At 32.6% G+C, this 22,322-nt stretch overlaps 5 protein-coding genes across 5 annotated transcripts; 4 read left to right on the top strand and 1 right to left on the bottom strand.

Annotated features, from left to right (window-relative positions):
* Positions 1–925: 925 nt before the first annotated feature.
* Positions 926–4,053, top strand: LOC25501348 (transcription factor bHLH90). Its single transcript, XM_013590539.3, has 8 exons — positions 926–1,243; positions 1,370–1,555; positions 1,658–1,709; positions 1,807–1,875; positions 1,966–2,385; positions 2,618–2,821; positions 2,941–3,117; positions 3,830–4,053. Exons 1-8 carry the CDS (start codon positions 1,155–1,157, stop codon positions 3,890–3,892), a joined length of 1,260 nt encoding a protein of 419 aa, XP_013445993.1. The 5' UTR covers positions 926–1,154; the 3' UTR covers positions 3,893–4,053.
* Positions 4,054–4,242: 189 nt separating this feature from the next.
* Positions 4,243–9,329, bottom strand: LOC25501347 (proline-rich receptor-like protein kinase PERK13). The gene is made up of 8 exons (XM_039829429.1): positions 8,386–9,329; positions 7,215–7,655; positions 6,814–6,900; positions 6,588–6,658; positions 6,397–6,473; positions 5,477–5,624; positions 5,117–5,278; positions 4,243–4,870 (listed from the first exon to the last, which is right to left on the bottom strand). Exons 1-8 carry the CDS (start codon positions 9,134–9,136, stop codon positions 4,589–4,591), a joined length of 2,019 nt encoding a protein of 672 aa, XP_039685363.1. The 5' UTR covers positions 9,137–9,329; the 3' UTR covers positions 4,243–4,588.
* A 4,599-nt stretch (positions 9,330–13,928) lies between these two features.
* Positions 13,929–14,653, top strand: LOC120577702 (probable RNA-dependent RNA polymerase 5). The gene is made up of 2 exons (XM_039829500.1): positions 13,929–14,145; positions 14,225–14,653. Exons 1-2 carry the CDS (start codon positions 14,071–14,073, stop codon positions 14,462–14,464), a joined length of 315 nt encoding a protein of 104 aa, XP_039685434.1. The 5' UTR covers positions 13,929–14,070; the 3' UTR covers positions 14,465–14,653.
* Positions 14,654–18,418: 3,765 nt separating this feature from the next.
* LOC120577549 (uncharacterized) lies at positions 18,419–19,378 on the top strand. The gene has a single exon (XM_039829126.1). The coding sequence runs from the start codon at positions 18,419–18,421 to the stop codon at positions 19,376–19,378; it is 960 nt and encodes a 319-aa protein (XP_039685060.1).
* Positions 19,379–20,683: 1,305 nt separating this feature from the next.
* On the top strand, positions 20,684–21,643 carry LOC25501343 (uncharacterized). Its single transcript, XM_013590534.2, has one exon. It carries the CDS (start codon positions 20,684–20,686, stop codon positions 21,641–21,643), a length of 960 nt encoding a protein of 319 aa, XP_013445988.2.
* Positions 21,644–22,322: the final 679 nt, after the last annotated feature.

Raw genomic sequence — 22,322 nt, 5'->3', positions numbered from 1 at the left:
TGTTTTTTAATTTTTGGAAAAAAAATCTAATTTTTTTTCGATTTAAAAAAATAGTTTGAATTTTTTCAGATTTTTTAAAATTTTGGAAATTAATTTTCAGATTTTTTAAAATATGATTTTCGGTTTTTTAAATTGTATTTTTTATTTTAATTTTTTTAAATAAAAATGAAGTGTAAACTATTTTTTACACGTGGCAAGCAAAAAAAAATAAAAAATAAAAAGAAAAAGCCATGTAGGCGCCACATCATAGATTCTGCTGAGTCACAGGGCTCAGGGGGCAATCTTGAAGAATCTTCATTTTACAAGGACGGAATCTAAAAAAAAATTTTTACAGGGGCCAAAACCAAAAGTGCCCTATATTACAGGGGGGTAAAGACCTATTAACCCTTTAATTAAAAATAATTTTACAAAATCGATTCATGTAAAATCTATTATAGTCACATAACAAAACAAGTAAAGTGTAAGAATATAGAGATAATATAATAATTGTGGGTTGCTTTCAATGAAATTTTGGATGTTATTGCTAGTTGTTTAAATATTGGGTTGTGTTAACTAGTGCTTTCAGGGCATTGGTTAAGAATTCTACGGAAATATTAGAGGTTATTTTTTACCAAGTCATGGTTACACAACTTTTTTATAAAAACTTGCTTGTTTTGGATGCTTAACCAATGTCTTTGGATCACTAGTTAGCATTTTCGTTAAATATACTATGAGATTTTTCTTAATCTTATTCAGCTTATTTTCATAAGTTACAGCTAGTGAAAGCAACTTATAACATATTAAAAAACATTTTAATTTTATCTTTTGCTATAGACACCATAACAAAAACTTTTTACTATAAAATTAGCTTGCGTAAGAGCTTATTATATTAAGCGCTTGTGTTATAAGCTATAAATAAGTTGTTTATGTAAATATGACCATAGTCAAAAACAACTTGTGGTCCCAAAAATCCGGATTCCTACTGTCACAAAGATATGGTAGTACTGATGACATACATAAGTCTTCCTAATTGATTAACAAACTTTTCGTCTACCATGTGCTTCAAATCAAGAGATAAAATCTGTTAAAAAGGGTCAGCTATAAAGGTGTATATACAAAAGCCACACTGAAAAATTACTAAGTCGCATTCAAAGGAGGAAACAAATAGTTTTATTATGGGTGTTGTTGAATTTCTTAGACCCTTTGTTGAGACCAAAGCTTGGGATTATGTTGTTGTTTGGAAATATGGAAATGATCCAACTAGGTACAAAAAACCCATTTTGTTATTCATTTCTAAATTGCTATCAAGCACATATACTCCTCAGATTAGACGTGTTCTGTGTCGTGTCTAGCATCCGTGTCTTTTTGATCCAATTTTTCTCTTGTGTAGGTTTATTGAGTGGTTAGGTTGTTGCTGCTGTGGTGGAAACATTGAGAAAGTGAAGTTGAAAGAGGAAATTTGTGAAGAAAATAATTTGGCTTCCATTTGTAGGGATACCCTTTTTCATCATCGAGTTAAAACCAAGACTTGTGAAGCTCTTGCCAAGCTTCCTTTTACAATGTCTCTTTATTCTAGGTCTTACTCTTTCTCTCTTTAATTGTTTGCATTGCATTGAATATCAATTTTCTATATTTAATCATTGAAAGGAAAGACTAAAGAAAAGTATTTGTTCTACAGTGTCCATGCAGAGGTAGCAATATCACAACAACCAAGATGGCTTATCCATGAGGTAAATTAATTTGTGTGTGTAGAAATCAGCTTAATTAAGAACTTATATCATAAGTGTTTATCATATAATTGATTTTTAACTGTTAATGTTTTGATAGGACTCAGTTGGAACTCAAGTTTTAATCCCTATTATTGGCGGTCTTGTTGAGCTTTTCACTGCAAAGCATGTAAGATACAAATCTTGGTACTTATTGGATTACCCTCTGTTTTAAAATGATTGAAAATTTTAAAATTAATCAAGTGTTTATCTTCCTCAGATTCCCGAAGATATAAATATCATGAAGTTCATATCAGCACACTGTTGTGTCTCTATAAAGCAAGAAGCCATATCGGCACATAGCTATGCCAACACGAACTTCAATTTTAGCATGGAAGGACACTTTGGTGAATCTAATCCTTCAACTGAGCACTTAACATTTGATTCAAACTATGGTTGCTTGATTCCTCTTGAATATTTGAATCAACCACTTAAAAGTCACAAACACAATAAAATTCCAGTGAAACGTTGTAGTTCGAGTGTCGATTGTGGAAATGGCGAAGAAAATAAAGAAAATATTGTTAAGGAGCCTCGAGAGAAAGTGTATCATGCTAAAAATCTTATCACTGAGAGGAATAGGAGGAACAGAATAAAACAAGGGCTTTTTACTCTAAGGTCTCTAGTCCCGAATATAACCAAGGTATATCTAAATTGTTTAACTCAATAGCATGAATGTAATACTTTTCACTAATAATTTTGCACAAGTGTCTGTTTGGTTGACGGTGAATTAGCCAAAATTACATTGGATCACCACGATTTTGGCAAAAGTTATACTTTGAAGCTTCAACAAAATTACGGTGTCAGCTTTATATCGTCAAATTGATTATTGATCTGAACATGCACTAGGTATCTAATCGTCTCAATTTTGGCAGATGGACAGAGTAGCAATTCTTGAGGATGCGATTGAATATATAATGGAATTGCAGAGGCAAGAGACGGAACTTCAAGAAGAGGTCAAGGCTTTAGAAGTTGAGGACTGTGAGAAAGACAAAGAACTTGCAGAAGGAACCAGAAACCTACCTCTCATTGATCTTAATCAATGTTCGTCTGATTCCACTAGAAAGACACAGATGGAGGTACACAAAATGTGCACAATAACAGTTTCATTGTTTTTTTACTATGTCATGGATCATGAAACTGAATTTTATTGCTTCTTTTCTTGGACACCTAATATAATCTTTTAATATTTTCTTAGTTGCAAGTAGAAGTGAATCATATCGCCGGAAAAGATTTCATGATTAAGTTGTGCTGTGAGCAGAAGCAAGGTGTGTTTTCAAGGTTGATGAAAGCAATAGATTCATATGGACTGCATGTGTTAAGTGCAAACATGACCACATTTGATGGCAAAGTTCTGAACATTCTTATGGTTGAGGTAAGGGTCTAAATTCTAATAGTTAAGTGCATAAATATAGTATAAATAAGAATCACCATGAATCACATTCCAGTTTTCTCATTCCAGTTTGAGCATTTAAATTAGACAGGAAATCCATTTGTACCTTCCTTCCAAACAATGATTAGGCTATGTTTGGGAAGACAAACCCGCTAGCTTGTAACAAATAGCTTATAGAATATGAGTTCGTATGATCAAAATATAGCTGTTTTGGTAATAGTCTTTCTTTACGATCTTCAAGTGCTTTCTTTTCACAAGCTTATAACAATTTTTGAGATGCCACTTCAAGTAGTATTTGAGCTTATAGCTTACAACGGATCATTTTTATCCTCACTATCTTAATTGAAATTTTTTAAATATTAATTAAAAATATATTCTCTAAGCCAATTTATATTTATCAGTTAATTCAATGACTAATTTAATTAACCGAACACTTCAAATCGAATATATAGCTTATCCACTATCTACGATAATCTCATTCATTATCAACAAGCTTATCTTCTACTTTTTATCAAACAGAGCCATAGACAATTTTTAAAATCTAGAGATTTCATTCATGGAAACTAAATGCAACCTCCATATTTAAAGACTAGGTGGATCAAAACTAATGCCCTGAAAGCATTGATTCTCTATCCTACCCATAGGTTCATAAGATGCCGTTTCTATTGTAACGAGGTTAAATTTTGTCCTACAGGCAACTGCGCAGGATATTCATCCGAAGAAACTTAGAGAGTATTTGATGCACCAAACAAGGTAATGACAGACAAAGCAATTAAGAAGTTGAGAAAAATGATGGTGTCGTTATTATCTATAAACTCGTTCGCTGAAAATTGGTTATTATCTGTAAATAGAAACACCACAACTTCATAGAAAAAGTTGGACTAAAACATAAATTGAATATTCATTTTTTCTTGGATTTGTAAACGGGCAATCGACTATTTTCTTACAAATTTACAATGATTATGCTACAAAGCTTGTGAGCCGCTAAAATTGCAAAAAGACGCCAAACTCAAATGTTGCGGAATTTAGAATCGAAAAATAGGCCATCATATCACTATAAAAACTACTTATATTTTGATTAACACTTTACATCTAATGTACATTTAAGAATTTCAAATCTTCTGAATCCAACAACAATTAGAGATCTCTATTACTAATGATTAAGGAGTATCCTCAAAAACTTATCTTTTTACAAGCTGCCATCATCCCCTAATATTAAAAAACGAAACGGGAAACTAAATAGAACAAAAATTGGAGGGAGGAAAGAGTTTAAGTAATGCTTTTATACAGTATTGATTCTAGCTCAAATTCTTGTCAGTCCTTGTAATACGAAAAGCATGCTGTGTTATGATCCTGCAGTTCAAGGCCTCCAGTAGGAGAATTCTGTGAAATTCATTACTCCAACTTGATTGTGCCTATTTTTTGAGTGTCACATTATGCATTTCTTTTGTATTTATTCAGTACTGTTTCTATTCCTATTGAATGCTCTTGATTCTGACTCGGTACTCGAACCGCTGTGCATCCATGCATGATGGGATCTCGAATGTTCTCTTGAAACACTGGATTCTCCACTGTATATTGATAATTCAGAATCAACATAGCTGCCATTGCCCATCCTCCTGAATAGCATGATGTCTTTGTCATACTGTCGAGAATCATAAACAGTGCTCTGACCATATTTCACTCCGTTTGATAAATCGAATACTTCATCTCCAGTGTCTAATGCTCTTACCACCTGGAATTATATCATGCAACTATATGATATTAGACATTCAAGAACAAGCTTATTAAGTCTGAAGTAATGTGATTTATGGTTAAATGTTTTTCATCTGGCCAAATTGAGGTTTGAAGATAAAATCAATTTTGTCATTCTTACCTGACATGGCCAGGTAACGTTTGACAAGATCAAAATCTATTATGATATTTTCCACTGTGAAATCAAACATACACTAATTGAAACATACATGTATTTTATAATCACCTGAGACATACGAGGTCGTTTAGGAGCTGAGTGGCGAACACAAGCTGCAGCTGCCTCTACCATTCTGAACATTTCACTCTCCACGTAGTGTTTTTCTAGTCTCGGGTCTACTAGTTCACCAAACTCGCGTGTCTCAAAAGCATGGATAAGTTGTGGTCGAGCCTGTGGACACAAGACAATCTCATAAGAAAAACAGAATACTAGTGTTGATATAAATATATTTGAACAAAGTAGAAATGAGCTGAAAACAACTTATGGAGGTGTCATAAGTTGTTTTCGCAGACTCTTCCGAACAGTCTCTTAAATGCTTATGTATAACATCAGCATACAAAAAAATTAGATAAGGGTGTAGTTTGTTACCCACTCAACCAAACTCTCATCTCCCAAAGGCCTACTTTCATCAACTGGTTTTCTTCCAGTTACAAGCTCAAGGAGGACAACCCCAAATGAGAAAACATCTGATCTATCCGTTAATTTTCCACTTGTTGCATACTCTGGAGCCATGTACCTGCAAATAGAAGCCATAAAGAGTTTGTTTATTAGCGTAGCAATTTCATTAGGCATCACTAGAGAAGGTTTTGTGGAAAATATAAATGGCCATTACTTTTTCCACCCTATGAGTTTCTCGTGCGTGCTATTCGGATTCTAAAATCCGAATTATTTCAACGTGGTTTTGGAGATTTTATGGGGTATTTATGCCATTCGGATTCTATAATCCGAAATGCATAGGGCGCACGATAAACTGATAGGGTGGGAAAAGAAACATTCAATTTATATTATTAAACTTCCCTCAAAAAAAATTATTAAACTATATATCTATGGATCCAAGATAACTTGAGCCAGATCTTATTGAAATTGAAATCTATCTTATCTTTAAACTAGCATTATGTTATGCGTGAATTTAAACTTGCTAACCCAAAACATTAACAGAGTTTTATTTTAGTAGATGGTTCAGCAAAATGTTTTGAAGTGAATGTCCGCAACCATGACCTGGACTGCGTGATATCTCCATGGCTGCAGTTAAGGTTTACATCTATTGTATTTGAATGTGATTCCTCGCAACATCTAGGATTGTGATTGTGACAGTTATCTCAATTAAAATCTTGGGTACATTTGGATTAACTCACTTTAAAATGTATTTCCTTCTTCAAACTAGAAATTTATGACAAAATATTCAGTTGTTAAAATTTCCAATCCAATTTCTTTTCTAACGTACACCTCTTTAAAGGACTATATACATTAGTGTCTATTATTTATGTCAAGAGTCAGTAGAATCCTACCCAAAGGTACCCATAACCCTGGTTGATACATGCGTATGGGCAGCATCAGCTAGCTTTGCAAGTCCAAAATCTGCAACCTTTGTTAAAAACAAGCGTGAATTAACAATTTGCATCAAGATTCAAGAATTCGCATTTGGAGCGATTATGTTTTGATTAAAAAAAATACAACAAAACAAGGTGTGTACATATACCTGTGCTTCAAAAGCATCATCCAATAGTATGTTGGCGGATTTAATATCTCTGTGAATAATCTTTTGGCTGCCTAGAGATACATAAAATACTTTAGTTATTCATACAAAATGCACACGTATCATATTAATTGTGCAATTCAGTTTTTCTAAGTAAATTTTTAAAATCATATATGTATTCAACTATAAAAACATGTGATCCAATAATAAAACTGCAAAAGAAACTTACAGTCCTCATGCAGATATGCCAGGCCTTTTGCAGCACCAATAGCTATCTTTAGCCTCTTGTCCCAAGCCAACACTGGCATTCCACTTCCTGCTATAACACACATATATATAAAGCACCAAATCACATATAGAGAAAAATATATATTATAATTTAGGTTTAATGAATAACTCGATCTCACAAAACCGATTTGTAAGATGAGAACTACCAGACTATTTATGTCATCTCTAAACGACGTGAGACTATACTCATCCTCACACACCCAACACAATAAAGATGCATAAGATTAACAACGAATCGGTCCAAAAAAAGGGTCGGCAGCAACCAACTAAGGCGGCTTTCGAACATATATAAACTCTATTTTCTTAATTTTTGTAAGGAAAATAAAGGGAAACTCACATTACCATGCAAGTGATGATGAAGATTTCCATTAGGAACAAACTCGTAGATAAGCACTCTTTGCTCCTCAGATATACAATAACCAGCCAACGATACCAAATGCCGATGATGAACACGGCTAATGATCTCCACTTCGGCCCTGAACTCCCTATCTCCCTGCCCGCTACCAGCCTTAAGAGTCTTGACTGCCACTTCTTTTCCGTCCGGCAACCAACCCTTGTAAACACACCCAAATCCTCCTTGCCCTATCACATTTTGACTAGAAAATGCATTTGTTATTTCCATTACCATGTCATAAGTAAAAGCTATCTGAGCACTTATTGGCTGCGCCGGATCTAAAGGACCTCCTCCTCCTCCCAAGTGCTTCGTGTTGCGTCCTTCAACGTTCACATTGCCATAGATGTTTCCAGGGGAAGGTTGCTGTACATAGTAATGTCCATTAGCACCTGATGGCCAATATCAGGTTTTAATCAGGATACACCATGCAATCAATAAAAAAAACTTAGGATAGTACTGAAAATGTTTTAATATATCTTGAAACACATAAATAGTTGTGTTTAAGGTTTTAAATTTCAGACTGCGTTTAGTTATCAGACCGAAAGCATGAGATTATGAGTGACCGTAATTGCTACCAGACTATACTTCCAAGGTTTTATAATACGGTCGCAGTTAGAGATTTTAAAAAAGACTACTTCATCTGAACTTGATCAGTTGATTGTGTTTCTTCACAATGACAAATGTCCTGATGCGACTGTTAGTACAACCATAGTTTAAAACCTTGGAAGTATAGTCTGAAAATTTAAAACCAGACTATATTTGATATTGAAAAAAAATGCTGACGAGGGTGGGACTTGTCGCGAATTGTTAATGGTAATTTAAAACCATAACAACAATATAAAAATGTGTCTACTGTCTATAACATTGATGTTTATACAGGTATAAATGGGAAGGTTTTAAATTTCAATCCACAACTGCAATATAATGGTTATAAAATTTTCACAACAACATCACAAGTCACAACTGTAACTACAGCTGCTTTGGCCGCATACCTGCATTTTACTGCAATATAAAAATTCAAAGTGTAATTGCAATTGTGTAATTTTAAAAACATGACTGCGAAATTCAAATATTGTAAGAGGGAAATGAATAACTATAAAATTGAGACAAAATCATTACTTGATTTAATGTGGAAGCTACCAGGGGGTGGTATATAGGGTCCAACATATGCATCCCCTTTCGTTTTCTTCTTCCTAAACGCAAAAAAAACAGCTGCCACAACTATGGCGACAACCAAAACTGCGGCAATGGCATAAGCAGCTATTTCACCGGGCGTGTGGCCAGAGGAATGAGAACTCCCTGATTTTGCATGCATTGCTTTATGTGGCGAATCCTTCGAGGATGTAGAAGAAGAAGAAGAAGAGGACGATGATGATGATGATGATGATGATGATGAAGATGTAGGAGATTTCTCCGGGGGAGGCAGTGACGGAGGTGGTTGTTTACGGAGAGAATTAGGAGGAGATGATAAAGCAGAAGCAGAATATTGCACATTGGGCAATGGTGGTGGAGGAGGTAAAGCTGGAGATGGAGATAACGACGGAGGTGGCGGTGATGGTGGTGGAGGTGAGTTTGGTGGTGGAGAGGGTGGTGGTGGTGACGGTAGTGGTGGTGACGGTGGTGGAGGTAAAACTTTAGGCGGTGAATGAGGCTTTGGTGGTGGTGGCGAGTGTGACGGAGAACTTTCCGGAGGATCGGACTTAGATGGTGATTGCGCTTTGTCCTTGTCTTTATCCTTGTCATCCTTTTTTTTGCCAGGATCTTTCTTATTTTCAAATAAAGGTAAAAATGGAGAAGAAAAAGATAAAATAGAAGATGCAGAAGAAGAAGAAGCAGAAACCTTGCTATTACTATTGAGATTTGGAGCCATAACAAGATGATTTTTCTCGCAACGAATTGCGAGAAAAATATAAAAATGGAACAGAAACAGTTTATTTTTTTGAAAAAGTTTTTTATGAAAATGATGAAAATGTTTTATGTTATGGAAAGAAAAACATTAAAACTGGGTTTTGAGAAAGAACAATGATAATTAAAGATATTTTTTGTTCGGACATTGGATTATTGGTCGAACTGCGCAAGTTCTGCCGTAAACAGAACAGAATTGCCAGCTCAGATGGAATAGAAATAGATTTTGTTTGTTCTTCTCGGAATGCAACAAAAATGAAAAAAGAAAAAAAGAAAAAATTGTTGGTTTTTGCAAAATCTTAATAACTAATCCTATAATCTCTCTGTGTTGTATGGTTTCTTAATTTTAGGTAAAAAGAGAGACATAGATAGATTTTGTTTTTACGTTTTTTGTGTGTGATTAGATTCTTGCTATGTTTCTTTGGGTTCGTTAACAGGACAAGTGTTATTCTTCTCCTTCAATCTTGGTTTGCCGCGCATTTTTACCCGATTCATGCAAGCACTCCTAACTTAGCAAATTCAATTTGCTGCTAGATAAATGTCTAAGAAATATAAAAGTTTTTAAAATTTATCATGAATATCGCGTGAGCTTAGCTCAATTTGCAGAAATATTGCACAATATCCCAGTGGTTAAGACATTGGTTTAATGTAATTGAGGTCTGGGGTTCGAATCCCCCTCGCCCCAGGCCTTTTTTTTTTTTTTTTTTTTTTTTTTTTTTTAACATTATATATAATTGTTTGTTTCCATGCTTCCAAATGCATCTATGTTTTTTCTTTTAATTTTATTTTTTATTTTTCTCTCTTTACCTTCTCTTTTATTTTCCTTTTAATTTCTCATACTTTTTTTTATTTGTTTTATTTTATTTTACTTAAACATATTTTTTAAGTTGTTAAATATTAAAAATGCGCCCAATCGAGCGAGAGAAGATAGGTAGAAATTATTTTTAAAATTCTAAACACTTAGTTATTTTATAAAAAATAATTAAAAACTTGATTTTATATAAAACTTAGTCATAAATAGAGTTTCAGCCAAAACCTAAATTAACTCTGTCGATCAATCAACAATTCGAAATTCTGTTCTGGCATATTCTTCCTAAACCAGCGTTTATTTAGATATTTCCAATAAATTTTTTTTGTTTGGCAAGTCAAAAATGGTCACAAGATTGGTAGACCTATCTTCTCTCGCTCGATTGGGCGCATTTTTAATATTTAACAACTTAAAAAATAAGTTTAAGTAAAATAAATAAATAAAAGTATGAGAAATTAAAAGGAAAATAAAAGAGAAGGTAAAGAGAGAAAAATAAAAAATAAAATTAAAAGAAAAAACATAGATGCATTTGGAAGCATGGAAACAAACAATTATATATAATGTTAAAAAAAAAAAAAAAAAAGGCTTGGGGCGCAATGCCAATTCGTTTAGTTTACGCTTTCAAATATATATAGCATGAACCAAACAAGCCCTAACACACCACACCGTTCTCACTCTCTCGCTCTCTCACACCGCTCACTCTCTCGTCTCTCTCGCACGCAGCTCTCACTCACCGGCACCGCATCTCTCTCTCTCTCTCTCTCTCTCTCTCTCTCTGTTTTGTTAAGTTGTCACTGCAGGTACACTTTTTCTAAATCTACAATTTTTATAGGTTTTAGAGTATGAAAGAGTATATTTAATTTGGGGGTTATTTAGATTTGATTCAAATTGGTTGGCTTGTTGTGTTGAGCTGTTGTTCTTCTCTTAGGATAGAATAATGGATTGATATATAGCAGAATTCATTCCTTTTGTGACTGCATTGCAATTTGGTTTCAACAATATCTCTACTATCATCTGGAGTAGTATTACAATTTGCAGAAGACATGATTATAAAATTGATTATGCTAGATTTGCAGTTCCTCTATCTCAACAGCTTTGTGAAATTTTCCTGTGTTTAAGACTTAAAATTGGGAATTAATAACTTTTATTCCCTGCATTATCATAACAAAAGAAGTAACTTGTTATGGCTTGATTATGGGTGTAATACTTGACTCATAGTCTGAATTGTAATGAAATTATAGGATGAGAAGTTCTCTACAAAATCTAGTCTGCTGCATTGTTCTTATGTCTGCACTTTTTGGACAGAATTTATTCTTCATAATTGGGACAGAACAAATAGCCTTATGTCTGTACGTTTGCATGATAATTGTAATCTGACAATGATTAATTAACTGTTTTAGAATGATAAACTTAAGATTGTGTTGCTAAGACCTAAATTTTACACAGGAATCAATGGATTTGAGTTTGTTAGAGTGATCAATTAAATTAGGGTTTATGTGATTCTGATTAATTTGTATTTGTATGAATGTGCTTAAAATTGAGTTTTTTAATTGATTTTTTAATTGGGTTTTGACTTTGTGTGTGTGTGTTTCTGTAGTGGTGATAATTTGGTGCAAGAGGCTCCTCTTCAATGGCAATGTCAACAAAGGTATGATGTTACAATGTATAGCTATGATGTTAATAGCGGCGCTATAGCACGCTATAGCGTGGCGTCAGACCACCTCTCTGCTATGCTATAAGGCCGCTTTTCCGCTATTTAGAGAAGCGGAAATAGCGGCCGCTAATCTGAAGCTCTTTTGTGGATTTGTGTTATTGTTGCTGCCTTTATATGCATCAATTTCTGTTTCTCTGTTCTGCTGGTGTGGTTAAATTGATTCCCTCCAAGGTTCTTCTTATCTTTCCATTTTATTCTTAATAATCACATAACTTACCAATTAGATGCTAGGATTTAGGGTTTTTGATTTTCTTTCTTCCAAATTTATAGGTTTAGGTATATCAACATCAAAGCAGGGGTGTTTTCTAATTTCTGATAAATCTATTTATAGAGTTGCGAAAAGAGATGTTAATTAATTAAATAGATATTCTAATTTTCTAAAGATAAATTAATTGAGAAACAAATATTCTAAATTAAAATGGGGATGAACTAAAATCATTGGTTAAAGAAATGTCATTCACGCATACGGGTTTATACAAAGCGGAGCGAAGCTTTTCATTGAACCCAAGAAATAGAGAAGAATAACAATTAAAAAAACACAGGACAAAGAAAATAGAGAAGATTTATGCAAAAAAAACAAAATTTTTTGGTACAATGCTTAGAATATCAGACGAAAAAGTTATTATTTTTGTCGCTATCATTTTCGCTTACGCGCCGTTTTTAAAAAAAAATGCAACAATCGTGATACAACATTTTTACATAAAACAAATCAAAATAAATCAAGGAATTACGATGGGGGGCATTAGAAGATGAAGCCATGGATGAGAAGGGAAATGGACAATTTCATGTAAAGAGGAACTAATTGATTAATAAATAATTGATAAAATTATTTAATTAGTAACAGAAAATATTTAATTAATATTGTAAAGTTATTATTTTTGTAATTAATTGACTAACAAAAAATATTTAATTAATATTTGCAACGGTGATAAAAATAATTGATTAATAACAGAAAATAATTAATTGATTAATAACAGAAATTTTTTAATTAGTATTGAAGTTTGAATAATTAATAATAACGTAATATATAAAGTCGTTTAACCAAAAGTCTCTTTAATTAGCACCCATGAAATAATCAACTAAGTTTGAAAAATTAATAATAACTAATGACACAATTTGAAATATGATAGAGAAATGACTACTGGAATTATAATTGTAAGGGAAACAAAGTACTGAATGTATTAATACGTGTCGTAGAAGAAAGTTGTTTCAACCACCTTTGAATGAAAAAGAAACTGAAAACTTGACTACAATAAGCACTTAAAATGAAGATAAGCTGTTTCTAAATTCCAATTCTCTTTGTTTTTATAAATTTGATAAGTAGAATTGGAATTGGAATTTAGAAACAACTTATCTTCATTTTAAGTGCTTATTGTAGTCAAGTTTTCAGTTTCTTTTTCATTCAAAGGTGGCTGAAACAACTTTCTGCTATGACACGTATTAATACATTCAGTACTTTGTTTCCCTTACAATTATAATTCCAGTAGTCATTTCTCTATCATATTTCAAATTGTGTCATTAGTTATTATTAATTTTTCAAACTTAGTTGATTATTTCATGGGTGCTAATTAAAGAGACTTTTGGTTAAACGACTATATATTACGTTATTATTAATTATTCAAACTTCAATACTAATTAAATATTTTCTGTTATTAATCAATTATATTTTTATCACCGTTGCAAATATTAATTAAATATTTTTTGTTAGTCAATTAATTACAAAAATAATAACTTTACAATATTAATTAAATATTTTCTGTTACTAATTAAATATTTTTATCAATTATTTATTAATCAATTAGTTCCTCTTTACATGAAATTGTCCATTTCCCTTCTCATCCATGGCTTCATCTTCTAATGCCCCCCATCGTAATTCCTTGATTTATTTTGATTTGTTTTATGTAAAAATGTTGTATCACGATTGTTGCATTTTTTTTTAAAAACGGCGCGTAAGCGAAAATGATAGCGACAAAAATAATAACTTTTTCGTCTGATATTCTAAGCATTGTACCAAAAAATTTTGTTTTTTTTGCATAAATCTTCTCTATTTTCTTTGTCCTGTGTTTTTTTAATTGTTATTCTTCTCTATTTCTTGGGTTCAATGAAAAGCTTCGCTCCGCTTTGTATAAACCCGTATGCGTGAATGACATTTCTTTAACCAATGATTTTAGTTCATCCCCATTTTAATTTAGAATATTTGTTTCTCAATTAATTTATCTTTAGAAAATTAGAATATCTATTTAATTAATTAACATCTCTTTTCGCAACTCTATAAATAGATTTATCAGAAATTAGAAAACACCCCTGCTTTGATGTTGATATACCGGAGCACTTTAAGCATAAGTGGGGAAAACTGTATCTTGAGTATAGGCATAATATGAGTAATGCCTTAAATGGTGACCGATTGAATTCCAATGAAGAGGCAAATGAAGTCATTAAGATGTATAAGCAGGTAAGTATTTTTCAGTTTTTCTTTCCCTAGAAGTTCTCATTTCTCCGAGGTGCTGATTGGTGTCTTTTTTTTCTTTCAGAAATTTGATGATGCTATTAACGTAGAGGATGGTTCGAAGGGTATCACTGATATTTATAACGAGGCTTTGGCTGTGTATCACGTTACTTATGACTATGCCATTTTCAAAAAAGATGTTGGGAAATGTGGCTTTGCATGGAAGGTTGCTGGCTCAGTTCTTGTTAGATTTTATGCCGAAAAACAGAATCAGAAGCCTTTGATATGTAGTTCTTCTGCATTGCGTGAGATATTTGGTTCTTGAAAACGCATCAACTTGGTTCTATGATACTGTTTGGTTCTGTTGTTGCTGTGCTTTGTGTGTATATTCTCCCTGTTGCCGTTTGGCTTTTGTTGTGATTTTGTGTTTGTTTTTGTTGCGTTCCGCGTGACTTAGCTGCTAGTGCAGCTTATGTATCCTGTTTCTGCTTAGTACTTGTACTTTACAAGGGTTCTGTAATGAAATTTGCATATTAATGTATAGTTTTGACATCATATCTACAAATAGTATCAGAATTTCAATGGATTTAATGTATTAGTACTTGGATTTGACTTGATGTTATCGTGGCGGCCCTATAGCTGCTGACTATGATGTTAATAGCGGAATATCCTGGCTGCGAGGCCCTCCACATGGTAAATGCCATAATAAAATAAACAATATTCCAACTAAAGAGTTTAGCAGGAAACTTCATAAATTCATATTGGACGACACAACTATTTGATATTCCGAGGATTTGGGCCGAGTTTTCACAATCATCTAAATAAATCATTCTAAATTAACACTAAACTTAATAAAATAATTAAATAAATAAACTAGGGCGTTACAAGATTACATCTATGATTTATGGCCATGATTTTAGCACATTTGGTTTTATGTTTTGAATATGAAACGAAAGAAACTGTGAAGTTGCTAGTATAATATGAGGTTGCCTTGACAGATATATCAAATAGGCAAATGAAAGTTGCATGCAGACCAATGGATTAAGGGTGCTAATTAACCAATAAAACCATAGGCTGTTATGTTTTTACTGTTTTGGTCTTGTGGTTGTATGGGGTTATGTTTAGATGTTCTTAAGATGGTTTTAAGAACAAAGGCACTTTTCATCTACGAATTCCACTTTTTTTCCCCTACAACTCTCATTTTCTTTTTCCCCTTCTTTTGTCTGCAGATTTATGGAGAGACTCTAATTTCTTAGCTTCTGTTTGAGGAATAGATTGAAGTGCAAACGACCTGCTACTCGATTCAAACTTCCAACAATCTCATAAAATTAAGAGAGCTCATAGTGCAATATTAGCTCTATGAGCTAATATAAAATAAAATAAGGAACCCATTGCACTATTAACTTAATTTTACCCTTTTCTATTAATAAAATTGTGAAGCGGGATATAAATTGGAATTCCTAAAATCAGCCACTAGATTTTTGAAAAAAAAAACAATGTATGACAATTGTTTTTCTTCAACTCTTATAAAAGGGCACCAGAATCACAATCTAAACCAAGTCCAAATAGTCCCTTCTTACTCTCCAAGTTCATTTCTTCTTTTTTTCTCTTAAAGCTAGCTAAGGGAAAAAAAAAAGGGTGGCAAAATTCCAATTCTCTTTAAGTTCAGCCAATCCAATCAAGAGAAAGCAATACACACCATGCAAAAACATAGTCCTTTATTTTCATGACATAATTTACAATGGAATGAATGCAGCTAATGCAACATCTTCAATAGTAGAGCTCCACAAGGTGCTAATTTAACAAAATTAGCAACCCAATTTCACTTTGGTAACATTGCAGTTTTTGATGACCCTATCACATTGGACACTAACCTTCATTCAAAACCAATTGGAAAAGCACAAGGCTTTTACATTTATGATACCAAAAACACATACACTTCTTGGCTTTGATAGGACCCAAGTGAATGAATCACAGTCACAGTTAATTCATGATACAAAAGGGGGGCCCAAGATATGGCAAGTATATTCTAGAAGGGGTAAGAAGGTTAATAGTGGCTAGCAGTCAGTGACGTGGCAGAGAGTGAGGAGAGCATCCAATCATTTTCCACTTTATAAGGAGTAGGCAGTTAGAAGAGAGAGGCATCCAGGATTATTGCTAGATCTGTCAGAAATAAATAGGGGGCTGTAGCTACCCTATAGGAGCCTTGCTCTGGTCAGAATTAGGTTCATTGAGTCCTATACTATTATGACCGATGCATTTGAAGGCGAGGTTTATTTTCAATTTTGTGTTGATATACACACAAAATTGTGAGTGTACCATAGAAGTTTCCATGTATTATCATAACTGATGCATTTGAAGGTGAATGTGAAGTTTATGACCAATGGTAATATAAAATTAAGTCATAATAATTGTTGAAAGCAAATACATTAAGAAGTTATTAATGTTTACATTGTTGGGGCTGGTACTATGATAGCTAAGTGTGCGGCTCTGTTGTGGTGTTGCGGCAGAGTGTTTTTTTGGGGTTTATCAGTGTAATGAGGTGTTGTAGCTTGTTTCTAGAATATTTTGGTTTTGGTTGTTCTACAAATTTGAGATGCAAAATAAACATGATACTCCAAACATGATACCCCACAATTCGGAGTACCACAATGTGTTCTATGAATTGTTTGATGCAAAATGCAATTATGCAAGTACCTAGAAATATTTATAGGTTCAACTAGAGAGCTCTAGACTCACTTCTACAATTTTGCTAATTAAAATTTACTACTAAAGTTTGTTTAGAGTAATGAAGGAGCTTGACTACTTCTAATTTTTTTTAAAACCCCGTTTAATTGGTTTGAGGACTTGAACTTTCCACTTCTAGGCTAAAGTTTTAAATCACTTGCCCGAAGATCAAAAATCCGCAGTTGAGTCTAGTGCCTTTTCAACAATGTATGCTAATCCATACGATGCAATTGGAAAAGTATTTGGACCTGAGCGCTCGGGTCGTGTTCGAGAACTCAACTCAACTAGAGGATTCCAAACCTTCTGAGTGACTACTGCACGCCTCAAACATGTGATGTCCAATAAAAATAATTTGTCCTAAACCCTTTCTTATACAAGTGATCTCTCACTTCATCTGGAATTTCGCTGTTTAGACAATCACAGATCAAGCATGGACATCCAATTGTTCCTTCATTCTTAAATTGATCTAATTGTCTTTTTGTGAAGTAGTTTAGTGGCTAAAAATTAAACTCTTAATAAGAAAAAATGGGATGTCGGGATTTGATCTCTGACCACTACATATAGTATGCAATATCCTTACCAACTGAGCGAAACTCACAAAATATTTATCATAAAATTTTACTAAGATTTAAATGAGGATATTGTGTTTACTTTTATGTAAATTTGTTTTAATACGTCTGTTGTCGAGTATTTTTTTTATATATATCAATAGCAAATATTTATCTCAGTAACAAATATTTGTTCTGTATTTTTTTTTATATTTATTAATAAAAAAAATGTTCCGCAACCGTTAAAACTAATAAATCATATAGTCACTAAAAAATTGGATATTGGAACATTGCACACCCTTTCTCCTTCCTCAAAGTAGTTTTTTCTTCTTCAACAATGAAACTTGTCATTCCGTTTACCGTGGTTTGAGATCAATTTTGTCATCAACAATCTCACTTCTACCATCACTTTATGCCTTCATTGGTTCAAGAAATCATCCATACGAAATCAAGCCAAGAACAATTCTCGGTATTACAACCTTCTTTTGAGAACGAATCAAGAATAAATAGAGAAGAATCATGAAGAATTCTTCAAGAAAGCAAGGAAAAAGAAGAAAAAGAGAAAGCTTAATGAACAAGCATCAGTGTTTTTGAAATTAGTAGCAACTAACAAGCGAACACATGGAGGTTGCACTTGTGTGTGTTCTGTTGAAATGCTTAGAAAACATAACAGTGGTCGAACAACTCACTAAAAGAGGGTAAATTGTTGTAAAGCGCAATATAATTTCCTAATTTTAAAAAGAAATAACTAAACCGTATCGATTAAATTTGATAAGCAACAAATGTAAGGTATAACATAAAAAGACATTGGCAACTTCTTAACACTCTTTCACACCTTCCATGTGTAACTACATCCTAAAATATCCAAGTTAACCGAGTGTCGTTTAACTACCATAATTCATCATTTCGTAGCTGTTTGTTTATATATATTTCAAATTTCATAATCACTTCCCACATTCAATTAACCTTATAACAACACATCTCAAACTCGTAATTGAAACAAAATGCAGAAAACAGGCTCAAATAATATTGAGATCCTAAGAGTGCAAGCTCTATCAATTCTCTGCACACCCCACCCTTTTCTTGAATTTTCTGGGTTTGCTCCCATTCCAGATAAAGTTGATTCAATTCGTAGCAGAAAACAACAAATTAAGAACGACACTCTTTTTGATTTTGATGGCTCTTCTCCCGTTCAAGATAAAGTTGATCCATTTTGTAGTACAAAACAACAAATTGACAACGACGCTTTTCTTGATTTTGATGGCTTTTCTCCAGCTGAAGATAAAGATATATATAATAGAAGTAAAGAACAAAGGCAAGACAATGATGAAGAAAATATTGAAGAAGGAGAGTTTAGTTTTGCATGCACCAAAGTCCGAGGACTGCATATATTTGCCGATGAGATATTTGAAAATGGAAAAATACGACAAATACCACACACTTTTGACCAATCTCTATTCATCTATCCCACCTCAAATAATAATGTCTCACATCTTCGACCACCACTAAAGAAGATCTTTATTAAGAATTCCGTAAATCGACACTCAATGCTAGGTGGTATTTCAAAAGAATCTCAAAACGAGTCATTGCAGAATATGACAATGGTGGAGATAAAGGCTTCGAATGAGTGTTACGAAAAAAGCAACTCCACAGGGTCATCAAATTTGTGGAAATTTAGACAAAACATGAATCTTCGAAGTAACAGCGACCATAAGGATTCATTAGTTTTATTGAATGCTTCGGATCCAAAAAATTCCAGAAAGCCAAAGGTAGAAAACATTGTTAATAAAAAGAGGAAGGATGAAAAACACAAAAATGGATTATCAGCTTACGAGAAGTTGTACGTGTCTAATAAAACAAGGAAGGATAGCAACAAAAGAAGATCATTTTTGCCTTACAAACGCCAATTATTCGGGCTCTTTACCAACATGAATGGATTGAGTAGGAACCTGCACCCCTTTTGAGTTTGAATTGCCAAGTTTTCTCGTGTTGGGGGTACATATGATTTTTGACATAGTAGAATACTTTAATGTACATAAAAATCAGCTAATTAGCAATAGGCTTTGTTTCTCTGATTATGAAAATCAAGAGTTCTAATTTCCTCGCATGATAATGTAGAGTGAATGATCTAATGTTTGTTTATATAATACACATTTTCATGTGTATCTCATTAAATAGAAACACGTGTTAAACATGTTTTTTTAATCATATTACAAGTTTTATGATTACTACGTACTAAAGAAACTTTTTTTTCTCAGTTACAACTTGGAACAACGCATTGTTTTCCTTTTTTACTAATAAAAAATTTTAATAATAAAAAAAAATATTTAAAGGTTAGTCAGATCTGAAGTTCATACAAGCAAAACATATGTAGCTTATTTATAATCTTTAAAGAATGCAATATGGTATATTATATAGATCATAAACAAATTTGGAAAACAGAATATACATAAGAAAATCATAAATGCTATATAATAAAATTTCATACTTAATTAAAAAATTTGTTTTCTCCTCTTCTTACGAATCATCCCGTGCATTAGAATATTGTGGAAAAATGAGTGAAAAACATTTCGACTTAATATATGTTCAACATGTTCCTTCTATTATCTTTATAAATCTATAAAACTATTTAGAGCATGTAACAATAACAACATATCGTAATTTTTATTTTGTTTTTGAGTAACATATCTTATTTTTTAGTGTTCTCATAAAGATTTAATTACATGATTCTTGTAATATCTTTTTTAATATATATGCTATGTAATGACAATATTCTGATTTAAATTTGTATGACCTTTCCAAGTGAATTCATTTTTTTTTTCTCAACCAAAGAGTAAATCATAAATAAATAACGTACTTAATTAGTAGCAACTAACAAGCGAACACATGGAGGTTGCACTTGTGTGTGTTCTGTTGAAATGCTTAGAAAACATAACAGTGGTCGAACAGCTCACTAAAAGAGGGTAAATTGTTGTAAAGCCCAATATAATTTCCTAATTTTAAAAAGAAATAACTAAACCGTATCGATTAAATTTGATAAGCAACAAATGTAAGGTATAACATAAAAAGACATTGGCAACTTCTTAACACTCTTTCACACCTTCCATGTGTAACTACATCCTAAAATATCCAAGTTAACCGAGTGTCGTTTAACTACCATAATTCATCATTTCGTAGCTGTTTGTTTATATATATTTCAAATTTCATAATCACTTCCCACATTCAATTAACCTTATAACAACACATCTCAAACTCGTAATTGAAACAAAATGCAGAAAACAGGCTCAAATAATATTGAGATCCTAAGAGTGCAAGCTCTATCAATTCTCTGCACACCCCACCCTTTTCTTGAATTTTCTGGGTTTGCTCCCATTCCAGATAAAGTTGATTCAATTCGTAGCAGAAAACAACAAATTAAGAACGACACTCTTTTTGATTTTGATGGCTCTTCTCCCGTTCAAGATAAAGTTGATCCATTTTGTAGTACAAAACAACAAATTGACAACGACGCTTTTCTTGATTTTGATGGCTTTTCTCCAGCTGAAGATAAAGATATATATAATAGAAGTAAAGAACAAAGGCAAGACAATGATGAAGAAAATATTGAAGAAGGAGAGTTTAGTTTTGCATGCACCAAAGTCCGAGGACTGCATATATTTGCCGATGAGATATTTGAAAATGGAAAAATACGACAAATACCACACACTTTTGACCAATCTCTATTCATCTATCCCACCTCAAATAATAATGTCTCACATCTTCGACCACCACTAAAGAAGATCTTTATTAAGAATTCCGTAAATCGACACTCAATGCTAGGTGGTATTTCAAAAGAATCTCAAAACGAGTCATTGCAGAATATGACAATGGTGGAGATAAAGGCTTCGAATGAGTGTTACGAAAAAAGCAACTCCACAGGGTCATCAAATTTGTGGAAATTTAGACAAAACATGAATCTTCGAAGTAACAGCGACCATAAGGATTCATTAGTTTTATTGAATGCTTCGGATCCAAAAAATTCCAGAAAGCCAAAGGTAGAAAACATTGTTAATAAAAAGAGGAAGGATGAAAAACACAAAAATGGATTATCAGCTTACGAGAAGTTGTACGTGTCTAATAAAACAAGGAAGGATAGCAACAAAAGAAGATCATTTTTGCCTTACAAACGCCAATTATTCGGGCTCTTTACCAACATGAATGGATTGAGTAGGAACCTGCACCCCTTTTGAGTTTGAATTGCCAAGTTTTCTCGTGTTGGGGGTACATATGATTTTTGACATAGTAGAATACTTTAATGTACATAAAAATCAGCTAATTAGCAATAGGCTTTGTTTCTCTGATTATGAAAATCAAGAGTTCTAATTTCCTCGCATGATAATGTAGAGTGAATGATCTAATGTTTGTTTATATAATACACATTTTCATGTGTATCTCATTAAATAGAAACACGTGTTAAACATGTTTTTTTAATCATATTACAAGTTTTATGATTACTACGTACTAAAGAAACTTTTTTTTCTCAGTTACAACTTGGAACAACGCATTGTTTTCCTTTTTTACTAATAAAAAATTTTAATAATAAAAAAAATATTTAAAGGTTAGTCAGATCTGAAGTTCATACAAGCAAAACATATGTAGCTTATTTATAATCTTTAAAGAATGCAATATGGTATATTATATAGATCATAAACAAATTTGGAAAACAGAATATACATAAGAAAATCATAAATGCTATATAATAAAATTTCATACTTAATTAAAAAATTTGTTTTCTCCTCTTCTTACGAATCATCCCGTGCATTAGAATATTGTGGAAAAATGAGTGAAAAACATTTCGACTTAATATATGTTCAACATGTTCCTTCTATTATCTTTATAAATCTATAAAACTATTTAGAGCATGTAACA

This window comes from Medicago truncatula, chromosome 8, assembly GCF_003473485.1.
Source record: "Medicago truncatula cultivar Jemalong A17 chromosome 8, MtrunA17r5.0-ANR, whole genome shotgun sequence".
NCBI classification, from domain to species: domain Eukaryota; kingdom Viridiplantae; phylum Streptophyta; class Magnoliopsida; order Fabales; family Fabaceae; genus Medicago; species Medicago truncatula.
The sequence above is the reverse complement of the archived record's forward strand: the minus strand, read 5'-3'. Positions and strand labels throughout refer to the sequence as shown.